Genomic DNA, 13,541 nt, shown 5'->3' on the forward strand with positions numbered 1-13,541 from the left:
GAGCAATTGCATTGTGCATCACTTGTTTGTACATACTATTATTACTTTTGTATTATCACCATTGTATCATCATTATTATTATTGTTATTATTATTTTTGTTATTTTTTTTTTCCTGTCTTATTAAACTGTCTTTATCTCAACTCACGGGCTTCACTTTCCATTTCTCTCCCCCGTCCCAGAGAGGGAGGGGGGAGGGTGAGCGAACGGCTGCGTGGTGTTTAGCTGCCGGTCGGGTTAAACCACGACAATAGTTCAGAAAGAAATTACAGAACTAAAGCAGGAATTACAGGGTAAGTCTCAAACCCTGTTTTATGCCAGACAAAATCACAAGATTTACACACCAAACAAATAACAGGAATTTTGTCCCCAGTTCAGAACTCTCAGAGGGAAAAAACTGTTAATCCAGCTGCGATACTGCTTTCCATTTAAATTTTTGGCCTAGAAGAGGGTGTCATTTAAAACATGGATTTGCAGCTGCTGCACTCACAGCATTGTCTCTCAGCTGGGCTGAGTCAAGAGATGCTAATTCAGATGGGTCAGGTGGAATCCACTTTACCTCACGCTGATTCCCTCTGATTTTAAAACCTGCCCTAAATACCCAGAGGAGATATTTCTTGGGGTGATTTTGTGAGTTTTTAGCTGCCTTTGCCCGAGAGTGAGGCAGTAGTAGGTGCGTCCAGCAGGTGGTGCAGCCCGTGCTCCTGTGGCCTCTGGGGCACCATTGCTTCTCCTGTAGGGACTCAGTTAGCAACTGGTGATTTCCCAGGTAGAATTTTAAGGTGTGTTCCTGCTCTTACAGAGGAGTTTCTGAGACCTGGGGCAGCTCCTGACTCTCACCAGCTCTTCCACGGCTCTGCTTACACAACTGTAAAGGCAGCTTGAATTTGGCAGGGCAGACTCGGGTTTGCAAAACCCACGCGTCCCTTCCCCTCCGGATGCAACGCGTGGTATGAGGGGAGCGTCTCAGCCTTTGCACTGTCTGTCTGCTGCCTTTTGCTTTGAGGAGTGAAAATGTAAAGCCGTGCAAAACAATCTTGGCACTGAAAAAAAAAAAAAAAAATGAGCTCCCTTCAAAACTTAAGAGGGCCGCTGGAACCGCAGAGGTCCCTGAAGCGCAAACTTACTGCAGTGCAGGATGATGACTCTATCCTAAGAAGCTACCAAGTCAGAAGCTTTGGGGCTGAATCACAGTCTCGCTGAGCTGGTCGGGTTTCCTCAGAGCTGCAGGCTGCCACGGGATGGCCATGGAGGGTAAGAAATGGCTCCAAAGCAGAAAGAAAACAAACAAACAAAATCTTTCAGAGACCTGCCAATAAAGTTCTTTTGGCTCTGTGTCTGGGCGTTGTTCCCAAAGTCAGCCTCTCGCCTTCAGATAAAACACTACAGCCTGAAATGAGAGTCAGATGTGTGGGAGGGGAACGCACGTATCTGTGCCTGGGCTGAAAAACATATGTACTGTAATGCCTAGAAAATGCTTTTTATTTTGGGCCTTGCTCCAGAAAACCTTTTTCCTTGCTTTTACAACTGTCCTTTGTTGCTTGGGACTGCCCAGAGTTTAAACCCAGCCCCGAGGACAGGGAGTTACTGCCAACACCCTGAGGGGAGGCTGAGGAGTGTTCTTTGTGCTCTTCCCTCTGCCTCGCAGATGTGGAGCACAGCCTCGGGCACGCTGCCTCCAGCCCTTCTGCCACTCTCAAGAGATGGACAAGAAGGGACAGTCCCCTCAGGCTGGGGGGTGGCCTGTCCCCAGGGACCCACAGCTTCCAGCTTTATCTGACACAGCCAGGGGGTCGAGTCCCAGCCTCAGCAAAGACAGGAGAAAGGGGACAACCTAGTCCCTCACAGGGCAAAATGAGGGAGAGAGGAAAAGATCCAGAGAGGCTGTAGCTGGCTTGTTCCTAGCATTTTATCATGGGGTTATATTACTGGGTGGATTGAGGCTTTTTTCTTGTTGTTGTTGTTCTTTTTTGCTTTTTCGTTCAGTCTGTGTCCTGGAATTTTGTGATTATGTGAGAACGTTAGCTGTTCTCAAATTAAGAACAAGCATGAATCGCCACCATCAACCAGCATGTCCTTAGCTTGCCAGATTACAGAAACTAGAAAATATGAATACTTTTTTTTTTTTCTTTTCTTTCATGTCATGAGTTTAAAATCGATCTCATGGCTTTCTGGAGGGTGGGAGTTGACTTCTGCCTGCCAGACAGCCGGTGGGCCTGACCCAGGGAGATGAAGGTGAAGGCTATGGGAACGGCAGAGTCCCAGGGGTGCAGTGGATGAGAGAAGGACCTGTTGATCCAGAGAAGTGGGAGAGGATCACAGAGTGGTTTGGGCTGGAAGGGACCTTAAAGATGCCATGTGCGGGGCCACCTTCCACAGCCCAGGCTGCCCAAAGCCCCATCCAGCCTGGCCTTGAGCACCTCCAGGGATGGGGCACCCACAGCTCCTCTGCGCCCTCAGCGCGAAGCGTTTCCTCCCGACACTGAACTATGGAGGAGCGGGGACTTCACCAGGGCAACAGCCGAGAAAGCTGAGGAGGAGGTGGTGAAGGGGAAGGCGCAGATGTGCCGGGAGGAGGTCGGGCAGGGGAGGCAGGCACACCTCGTCCCGCCCATAGCGACCTGCGGCCGCCTCCCTCCTGGGCCCGGGCCGCTGGATCGGCGGGGTAAGGCTGCTCCCCCCTGCCCGACACGGGCCTGGAGGCCAGGGGCTGGGGGCTGAAGCGAGCTCGGCTGCTGGGGGAGCCGGGCTGGGCTCAGTGTGCCCCCGGGGGGAGCCCGGAGGGAGGCTGCGGGCAGCTCCCCCCCCTCCGCCGCCGCCCCTCGGAGCCACTCGTGGGGCTGGAGGCGCCCCGGGGGTGCCTCTGCTCGGGGGTGAAACGCCGGAGTCACGGAGCTCCGGGGAGGTTGGGGGGTCCTGGGGGGTTGTGAGGGGCTGTGAGGGGCTCCCGGTGCCCGGCCCGGCCTCCCCAGAGCCCCCCCGGTCCCTTGGAGCTGTCCCCAGCCCAGGTGGGTGTGCGCCGGGGGTAGTGCCTGGTTGCTCCATCGGGGTAAGCTCGGAGGGGGAAAAAACATTAAAGAAAAAATCAAGATTTGTTCTGTTTCTCTGCTGAGAATGTCTCATAGTGACCGGTCCCTATAAAACGTGGTGTTACTGCCGCTCTGAACGCCCCCATGCCTGCCAAAAGCAACCCCTTGGTGGGAAGGATGCTTGAGGAGTTGAGATGGATCTGAAACGACAAAGGCAGCATCGCATATGTAATTCACAGATGCCAAATTGATCTTATTAAATCACTCTTAATTGCTTAAATAGTTGGAGGCACTATTACTTTTCACAGCATTAAGCTGCTGGTTCCTGTGTTGCTGCAGGTCGTATTTGCCTCTTCGGTAATCTTTCGGACTGCGAAAGCCCAGGCAAACAAAAAGAGCCCTGTCTGCAAGCAGTCTGAGGTGGGTGAAACTGTTATAACGTTGGATATTGGCTGTAAGTATTTCTTCTTGTCTGCTGTGTGTATGCAGTAAGTACTCAGTTAAGATCCAACAACTTCTGTTAAATATTTTCCAAATGTTGTTATTAATTTCACGGTTTTCTTGTGATGTGGGCAAAATTACTTGAAATGTATACTGCAGTGCTGTGATTTTTCAGTTGCATAATACTGGAACACGTTTGTTTTAACTTGAGCATTCTTTCTACTACCTTATCGACTATCTTTTCTCATTCCTACACAGCCCTTATCACAGAAGTATTTATTTACAATTCTTTCATTTCAGGCTAATATCTTACACAGAAAGTGAGACTGAATAACATACACGTGTGGATTTCTGGAGGAGAGACTGAAGGACATCCTGTTTTGATTTAGCAATGTTATTACTCTTTGGGGATGAAATGAAGAATTTGGTTATGTTTTGGAAATATTCAAATTTCTAATACAACTGAAGTTAACTAGTGTTTGGTTGTTTTTCAGTACAGATTTCAACAAGTGATGTCTAAATGTGGGTTGTTCCTTTTAAACAAAGATGCAGAACCTGCCACTAGTAGAAAGTTGTAGTACTACAGACACATCACCCTGCATGTCTGCGAGAGATCTAGCAGTTGAAGCAGGTGGTATGTCTCTCGACGGGAGTGACTATAACATGAAAGAGAGGACAAATGATGAAGAAATTAGTAACCCTGGGGTAATGCAGCAAAGCCTCCCTGTAGTGAATAGCAGCAGAAGAAGTGAGGGGGATTCTGAGAGCAGTTATTGTACCTCAGAACCCAGAGGTTCCTGGGGTGATTTTGAAGGCTTCAGGGAGTCCTTAGGCAAATCAGAGAGATTCGACCATAATCCTGAAATTTCAGTGAAATCTACAAAAACTTCTGAAGGCGATACAGACTGGAACGGAGGACATTGCAGTACTTCTGCTGGTCACTTGTGTTCTGAGCCATCTCTACACAGTGGGATACAGGACGTTTCGAGCTCTTTAAATGAGGTAGGTGTTAATAGTAAACCAAAGACCAGAAATGTTTGCCTTACTGCTTCCTACATCTTAAGATCTGTATCTGAATGTCTGCTCTATGGAGGATAATGCTGTACAGGGAGAGAAACTGTCAAGCTACTTTGCAGTTAACTCAAGTGGAACAAAAGCAACTTCTTCACAGTGTTTGACAAATACTTAAGTTATCCTGGTAGAGAGCTTTAAAGAATGCAATGCGTTGCTTTGCTTCTGGAGACTAGGAATACATAAACCCTTCAAATACGATGATGAACCTTGCCCTGAAGCACGTGCAATTTAAAAGCTGGACAAAATGAACATAGGAAATAAAGAATTGGGAAGGCGGGTAGCAAAAATAGGGTGGACAAAAGTTCTCTGAATTTCCTGCAAGCTTATTCAAATAAACCAACAGAAATTTGAGTTAGAATTTGAATAAAACATTAATTTCTGTTATTTAATACACTTCTTTAATAATCCAACAGTCTTTCTGGAATTTTTGATTGGTTGTGGGTGGAAGTTAATGGAAAATGGATAAAAATAATTTAATACCATTCATTTTCTGGCATAGGGTGTCACAGTCTCTTATACAATGTTATAACTAAAATCTGAGTAAATACTAAGTTAAACAATGTGTCCTTTTAAAATAATTAAAAAGAAAAAAGCTTCAGTTTAAGGGTTATACCTTGTTGCAATTAAGGTGTTTTACTGTGTACCAGACAAAGTGAAGCAAACTAACAAAGGCTAAATAAGAACGTGCGAGTACAAAACAAAATGAAAAGCCTTCATTTTTTTCATGCTGATTTAAAACACTCGTAAAAGGAAGGGAGGGTGTTCAACTACAACTTTCACAGAGTTAATCAACAGCAGTAATACTTTACTGCTTATAGTCTGCTAAATGAGTTCTGATATGTGCAGGAACTGAGAGTTTTTGGGAGACAGGTTTTCTTGTCCTTGGCTGGGAACTTATTACAGACGTCTTACTTGGGAAAGCACAACAGTGCACGTGGGGTAAGCTGTCTAGCAGTGGTAGAATGGAGATCGCAATGTACCTGGTGATGAGCTGCTGGTATGCACAAACAAGATAAATTGTTTGTTGTGCTGGAAATTCAGATAAGAAGCCTTATGCTGAAAAAGGAGGGTGCGTAAGGACTGGAGCAGAAACAGAATATAACAGTTTCTTTCTAAAAGCTGTGCATCTTAATTGTACCAAACCCTTTCCTTTATTTTTGCATTTATCAGAGTCAAAAGAAAATACCTGGTATGAGCTGAAACGCTATGGAGGGTTAATATGTTTACATTTATTTTCTTTCATTTTTTTCAGGGTTGAGAAGCAGCTGTAGAGCAGTTGATATCTTTGGATGTAGAACATACATATAACTTGTCCTTCATTCATGAGCTTTTTGTATTGTTATTTTGAGATCATAAACTTGTCAGGTTGGGTCTGTCTTCTCTATGGTCAATGGAGAAGCACCTAGGGAGGTTAGAAGGGACTTGTAGAGATTGTCAGAAGTCTGCCCCTCATTATCTAATGCTTCAATTAATTAAATTATAACAGGCTGCAGCAGAGTTCTGTATTTTAAAATGAAAACATTCATGGATTTCTTTGCAGTAACAGGATACTTTGTCTACATGATTGAGCAACTTTAAGGGTTTTTCATGTTAATTAAATAGTGGCCATTGTGAGTGGGACTAGTGCACTCGCTTAAGCCCTAGAGTATTCTGGTATAATAGGATATAGAGGATTTATTCAGAAAGCACAGATCTGAAATTAGTGCATTCATATTTTTATAATCAGTACAAATCTCCAAGATAAAATTATACAGTAAATTCACAAGATTTTATGTATTATATTGAGCACTTCATCTGGCTTGACTAAACTGTAATCTAGTGACTTGTTTGTAATTTCTTCTTACAGCTGCTGATGTTACTCTGATACAAATACCAGGCAGGCCTGTGCTTTCCTCTATTTGCTCTTTAAGAAGTATGTTTTCATAGAATTTTGCCTTTCAAACATGTTTTTCCTCCATATATTATTATAAATCAACTAAAGTGATGTATAAATCAAAGTATTATGATACTTAGTGCAAGATTCAATGGATTTTATCCAGGAGTCTTTGAATGTTCCCACGGTCACCCATCATGAAGAGCAGTTTAGTAAGGTCTGTACTTCAGCGTGGGCACAAATTGTATTTCTGGAAGCATACTCAGAAGTACAGAAGCCCTCTACCTCTAGTTGATTATGCCTGCTATTTATACTTTAAATATTCACTGTATTTGCCTGAATTTAGTATGAAGAAACTGTGGAAATAATCTAAATTTATTTCAGTCGTTTGAATTCCAATTGGAGGAACCTGTCAAACTGTGAAGTATCCACGTTTATGTATTTTTTTCAGATTAAATTGATGATTGGTAGGCAGTGAAAGTGAGCTGTCTGGTTTCATTCTCTAGTTTTCACACAACATCGCTGCTCCTGGCTTGCAGTCCTCCTGCGGGGTGTTGAAGTCAATTAGCTGCTCTGATTTAGAAAACTGCAGCTATTCCTTCTTTGAAGGAATAAAAGGAAAAAGCTTCTGGACCAGATGGCAGAAGAACATCCCTTTAGGATAAGGTGTAAATGATGTGCATTTATCTTTGTATGCACATTTTCTGGTCTTCAGATCACCTTGTTACTTCCACTAGGCCTGTTCTCATGAGTCTGGATCACTCACCTGGCTATGTTCACACCTCCACACCTCCTCCATACTGCTGCTAGAGGAGGAGCAAGTATGTAAATCTGACCAAGCTTTTTAATATAGGATGGAAAAAGTTTGGTACAAACACGAGTATATAGAGACATGCTGACCCCAGCTTTGGTGGATTTGGACAGTGCAAGTATTGATTTGTAACCGTAACATTTAGTAGTTATGTTACCTTTGGCTGCATTAGCTGCGTTAGAAATGCTGTTGGCAAAATGAGCTTTAATTTGTTTTGACCTGGACTGAATTTCCTTGAGGAGAAGGAGTCTTGACTGCTAGTAGGCAAAGCAATGTGTAACTTTGTAGTTGTAAAGTTAAGAGAGCAAGGTTAATCAGAAACTCCTGGGCTCTTGCTTCTCCTGCTCTAATTCTAGGTAAATACTCAAAATGCTGAACGATGGAATCACTCCCTCTGCTCCATTAATATTAATACTAAATTTAAATACAGTTAATAATAAAATCTATGGAAACATTGTAGTCTTTGGACCAGGTCCTTCATGAACTGCGGGGCTGGCCTGTATAATATATGTAATAAGTCTGTTTTTTCTAGGCAAACCACAGCTATGAGGATATATTTAAGTTGGGCTTTCCAGAAGTCTTTGTATCGCAGTCCAGAGAGAACATAAGAAGCTTAGATCAAGTACTTCATACAAATAATGAAGATGTTGGGATTCTTGAGCTTATGAAGAATCAACTTTGGTAATGAGTTTAGATCAATAGTCACTGCCCTCCCCCCCCTCAAAACAAACAAACAAAACACTTCCTCAGCACTTAATTGCATTTCATAATTTAAAAATTTGTGGTACTTTATAACAAACTTATAAACTAAACCACTATGCTTTTTCAGAATACAGATCTTACCCTTTATGTATTGTGTTGTTAAAGGAAATGGATTGTTTTAGCTATGGGAAAGCAAGGAAGGGAATATAACAAAAGTACAAATTTCTGTTTAGAGTTTTTCCTGCTGTTGGTGTGACTTCGTATGACTAAGCTTCTGGAATGCCAGAACACCCAACAAGCAGCCTGTTCTTCCTGTTTGCTTCTCCTTTCTTCATAACACATCTGACTTAATTCCTCGTCATCTGAAGCAGGAGCATTGCTGCTGCTTCTCCTGACAACTCACCCTCATTTTTTTTTTTCCTCCCTTCCCCCTTTTGCCAGGTGGTGATTGCTCTTCATGTTAAACTAGATTTGCTTCAGAATCTGTGGTGCATCTGGCTTCTTTCCTGGGGTTGTGTTAATAGCAATTAGTATCACTTAGCTTACACTTAAGACAGCTGGAATGGTTTTGGATTTATTACATGTTTTTGAAGGATCAACAGCTTCTGAAGAGAACTGCAATTACTAAACAGTTTTGTAGTTATTCTTGCATACATTTGAGGCTTTGTATCTAGAAAGTTTTGTCATGCTTTGGAAATGTCATAAGAATTGCAAGAAATGTAATTAAAACATTTACTGTGGGCATCCCTTCAGCAAGTTCCTTGCATACGCATTAGATCTTATTCAGCCTCAAACTTGTGGAGAAATAAGAAATACATATTTAATATATATTTAAAAGGACTGCAGTATTATAGCAGAGTACCAACTAAAGATGAAAAAGCCTCGATATACTGTGATGAGTAACTACACAGGATCAGGAATACTTTTATGCTGCACTACATAAAAAGCATTTGGATTTATACAGGATTAATACAATGCAAGACCCCCAAGTAGTACGTAGAGGGAACTGTTTAATTCCCACTGTTTCAGTAGTGTGTGCCTTTGGCTTCGATTCTCTATCGTGTAGTACATCCATGTCCAGACCAGATACCAGCAAGTTGACCTGTAGCAGGCTGCTGGGACACCATATTGGTGATACAGAGGAGAAAGGTCTGAGAGACAGATAAAGCAGTGTACAAAATTAATAGGGCTGAACTCTGTACCCACGTCACAGAAGTGATTAATTAATGTGTGTTGCGGGCATGTAACAACTCTGAAGTATGCTTCTAATGCACTTCTTGTCTGAGAAGCCCAAACATACAGTTATGGTGACTGACTGTTTCCATTAATTGTCATGCAATTTTATTAGTGCATTCGGTTGATACTTTGGAAGAATGTAAAAGTTGTTTTAAGACAAATTGCTTTTTAGGTCGAGGGAAGCTAATATACAGTTCTCTGTAGTGAAAATAACTAAAAATTATACATGTTTCTACTGGAAACTTTGTACACCTTGTAACCTCAAACTGTGTTTTCTCTCCTAGCATTGATTCTGGAAACATATGGAGAACTCTTAGAGACTTAGATAATACCTCCAGATTAAGACATCCCTGGAGTAAATCTCATTGCCAAGAAAACCTCTTGAGTGTTCTTGGAATAGATGCAAATCAAACGGTAATTGAACAAAGGTTTCCTAGTATACTAGTAAAGACCTTTGATTACAAATCAATTTTGTATAAGGTATACAAGCAGATGAATGAGGTAATAGATCATGATTAGTCATAAGCTTAAAGAGAACCTTTCAAAATGATAGCCTGATGTTTTCCCATCCTTATATGTAAGTATGTGTGAAATTGTGCTGGGATCAAATTTTGATCCTCTTTACATTGAGGTCTTCATTATGTAGCAGCCTGTTGCATTAGATGGTACAGTCAACTTTAGGAATAAAATGTAGAATTAGGTTTCAGATGTGTGTATGGTTAAATAGTTTTCTTTTTTACTCAGAGTATGAGGAAAATGGTAGTCTAATATCTTTCTATTAAGTGAAAATTGGATCTGAATCAGTGAGGCTGTTAAAGTAATTACTGCAGTAAAAACATTAAGTTTTTACTGTATATGAACTGAAAGTGTGTTCCACTTCCCTTTTCCTTAGATTACTGTCTACTTTTGCAAGGCTTGAGGAGAGAAATGTATTTTAAATTGAATCGAGAACAACAAACAGTATTGAAAATCTGTAAAAGAAATGTCTCTGTTTAATCTCTTGTTTTGAGAAGATGAAGTCATCAGGGATGCTTGAGTATTCAACCTGGTTATTTAGGTGGCATGAAGCAGTTGCTTGTGCTTCTCAGAAGTAACTGTTCCAATCGATAATTTGATTGCTGTGGTGGGGTTGCTGTGTGCAGTTTTCATTTTATGGACATATTTGACCTTTCATGCAAGTTATATACAAACAGAGTCACAGTGCTGAAGGTATAGAACTTATACTGCACTTGACAGTCATTTTTATAGAAATGTTATCCAACAGGAGAGAATGGGAGACATTTCTCCAATGTAGTAATCTCCTCTTCTGCCCCTTGCACAAGCAGCTTAAACTGGTGTCATTACTTCTTTTTCTGTTACTGGAAAATTGTATTGCTTTTAACACTGATTTCTCAGGAATTTCCTAGTTCAGATGAATTTCTGAATTTTATTTGTAAATCTATTTTGAAATTGTCTTTTTTAATTTTAAGTCACAATTTGATTCACATTTGTAGAACTTGTTTTGACATAGGATTTTTTTTTAATGCAGAGGAGCACATGATAAATCTAAATACAGCTTTAGGACGTAAAATTTAGTGTTTGTTATTTGAGGGAAAACTTCTCTTTAGGTTATATGCCTAACCTATGTCTGGCTTTGTTTATAGTCATTAGTAAAGGAAATTTAACTTTTGCTTTATTAGGACTCTTCAAAGAGCCAGGATGATATTTTTGAGGAATCAAATGTTAAAGATAACGAGGACTCTGGATTTGATGGATTCAGTATTAATAACTGCAAAGCACTGATCCAGACCAAGGTAAGAATTGCTCTAAAAGTAAGTACTTTGGAAAAGCATACAGTGTATTTTACATGTTTGGGTCAGCTGTTCTGGGTCTGTCCCCTCCCAGCTCTTGCTGCACCCCCAGCCTGCCTGCTGGCAGGAGAAAGTGAGAAGCTGAAACGTCCTTGGCTTGGTGTAAGCACTGCTCTGCGACAATTAAAACATTAGCGTGTTATCAGCACTCTTCTCATCCTAAGCCAAAACATAGCACCCTACCAGCTACTAGGAAGAAAATTAACTCTGGCCTAACTGAAACCAGGACAGCAGCCTGGATTGGTCAAGCTGTTTACTGGTTGAGAGAGAGCAGCAATATGTAAAAGAGGCAGGATGCTCTGATGACAAAGGAAAACTGTCAGGTTAAAGGATCACTGAGGTCCTGATGTCGATCACTGAGAACAATCACTGCGACTCACTCTTTAAAAATACAGTAAGGGAGACATCAGAAGCAAAATTGGTAAAGGAAGAAACTTCATTCAAGTTTGCATTTCAGATGTTTGGAATGATTCACATTTGGTTTGTTCTCTATAGAAGACAGGAACTACCTAAGAGGAAGGTAGAATTGATGTTACAGTTACAAGGCCTTAGAACATTAATATTTTTAAGCTATGTTACCAAACACAAAGAGAATTCTTTCTTTTTACTGAAAGATTGATTTAGGATCAATATGCTAGTACAAGTTCCCTTCTTCAGTGGAGAATAAACTTGAGCAAGTGTTGCTGCTGTGGGGTCATGTAGTTTGAAGTACGTTTTCATTGCAATGTTTATTGTATTTGCAATGTTTATTACTATTTACTGTATTGGACACTAAAGTATACTGTTCTGGGAACCTTGTACTTAAGAGATGATAGGTTGGAGAACTCAGAAAGAAAATCAAGAGAGACTATTGAACATATTCCTTCCTAATTCAGTTCTGCTTGGATCATACTAGCTGACACATACTTGGAGCTTTGGAAGAAGTGATTCAAAGTGAATTAAGGAGGAGTAAAAGTAGAAAGAATCATGATACAAAGTTAAGGTAAATAGATAAATTTATTCTGGAGTAGCCTCTGAAGGGAAAGAACAAGCTCTGAAGCTTCGTATCTCAAACCAAAACTCGTTAGAAAATGTGTGTTGACACCCTAATTTGGAAGCAAGTTAAATCATATGATGGGATCTTTTCCATTTATCTTCCTGGTTATGTCCTTTTTTTATGCTGATTTTATGAAGTCTGTCTTAAAAATAAATGGAAACATGCTAAGTGATGAACTTACTGTAGTATGGAAAAAATTAACATTTTTATTTTTCCATTCAGCTTTCTGTATCACCAGATTCCAGACATGACCTTTTCACCTGCAACCTTTTTTTGAAAACCACATCATCAAATGGAAACAAGCAATATATAACAATCCCAAGAAAGAAGCACATTTTCACTACCCAAAACCTAAAAATGAAATTTTTCAATAATGATATTTGTTGAACCAAGTGCACTTTTTAATTATTTTTTTCGTTCTGTTTGAACTGAATGCAGTTCACCTTCATTTTCTTACTGGCTTGGTACTAAAGACTACATGTGTTCTTCAGGAAAGTGACAGGTACCTAAAGCCACGTTATTAGAAAGTATTTATCCTATCTAATTGTGAAGTCAAAGCTGTAATTTTGTCCTGCTGAGTTTTGCTGCTGAATCATGTCTCCTACAGTAAGTCCAGCTGCAATCACACTTTAAGAATTGTCTGGTGGACTACTGTTCTGAACTACTGATCTTTCAGGCCTGAATGCCTTTTTGATAATAAACCTGTTTTCCCTGCCAAAATCTAAACACACCTCACGTGTGTTGTGAAGTGTGCCTTGTTACCATCTCTTCTATTTGGTCCAGTCAGGATCAACTGAGATCTTGTACTTTGCCACTGCTTAGCACAACGAAAAGTGAGCCTTCTACATCCTGTGGCTTTTGTTGGGGTTTAGGAAGATAGAACTTCTATGTCTGATAGAGCCTGCTGCGGTAATACGGGTAGTGTCAGTGGCGTGACTGGATTCATGGTGTTTTGAGCTGGTGTTGGTTTCTAACTAAAATAAATCATACCTCTGAGGCTGATTGTAACCAGACTTTTGGATTCATTCAGCTACCAAACACTTGCACCATCCATAATCATGCTTGTTAAAGCTTAACAGCAGTGTAGTTCAGGAGTTGTACTGCACAGCACTGTAAGCTGTGGCCGTAAGCCTTTTACAATTTCACAGTAATTATCAACTGTTGCCCACCTTCCTGCACGTTGCTGACATTCATATAATTCATTTGTCCTTGTCCATTAGCAGCTTTATTTATTCACTGATAATACCTTTTATGCAAGTTATTTATTTACTGTTCTGGCCATTCTGAATATGGGAACTTTGTACAACTTCTTATTTTAAGGAAGTTGCTAAGCCTGATGGCTTTTTGAACAGAATGCTAAAGCACTACGACAGATACTCTATGTATTGAAAGCATGGAACAAACTTTGATATTCCAGAACAAAGTTAATTAATGATATGCCTCATATATTCTTAGAATTAAGAAACTGGCAGATTCCAACTCCTAATCTAG

The 13,541-nt window shown here is 40.8% G+C and overlaps 1 protein-coding gene across 4 annotated transcripts; it reads left to right on the plus strand.

Annotated features, from left to right (window-relative positions):
* Positions 1–606: 606 nt before the first annotated feature.
* CLBA1 (clathrin binding box of aftiphilin containing 1) lies at positions 607–13,058 on the plus strand. 4 transcript variants are annotated; one of them, XM_084520145.1, is made up of 7 exons: positions 607–1,252; positions 3,367–3,447; positions 3,769–4,470; positions 7,759–7,907; positions 9,449–9,578; positions 10,844–10,957; positions 12,273–13,058. In XM_084520145.1, exons 3-7 carry the CDS (start codon positions 4,015–4,017, stop codon positions 12,435–12,437), a joined length of 1,014 nt encoding a protein of 337 aa, XP_084376271.1. In that variant the 5' UTR covers positions 607–1,252; positions 3,367–3,447; positions 3,769–4,014; the 3' UTR covers positions 12,438–13,058. The 4 variants fall into 4 exon arrangements, with proteins under 4 accessions (XP_084376271.1, XP_084376269.1, XP_084376270.1 ...); XM_084520143.1 differs by lacking the exon at positions 607–1,252 and adding an exon at positions 2,303–2,663; XM_084520144.1 differs by lacking the exon at positions 607–1,252 and adding an exon at positions 2,699–3,006.
* The last annotated feature ends 483 nt before the right edge of the window (positions 13,059–13,541 follow it).

This window comes from Aythya ferina (genome assembly GCF_964211825.1).
Source record: "Aythya ferina genome assembly, chromosome: 5".
Taxonomy (NCBI): Eukaryota; Metazoa; Chordata; class Aves; order Anseriformes; family Anatidae; genus Aythya; species Aythya ferina.

Bases quoted from the DNA above. Each gene is read 5' to 3' on its own strand.
- CLBA1 (XM_084520145.1), top strand. From the start codon at position 4,015: ATGCAGAACCTGCCACTAGTAGAAAGTTGTAGTACTACAGACACATCA. The intron at 7,908-9,448 runs GTAATGAGTTTA...TTTCTCTCCTAG, and splicing joins CTTATGAAGAATCAACTTTG to CATTGATTCTGGAAACATAT. The intron at 10,958-12,272 runs GTAAGAATTGCT...TTTTCCATTCAG, and splicing joins AAGCACTGATCCAGACCAAG to CTTTCTGTATCACCAGATTC.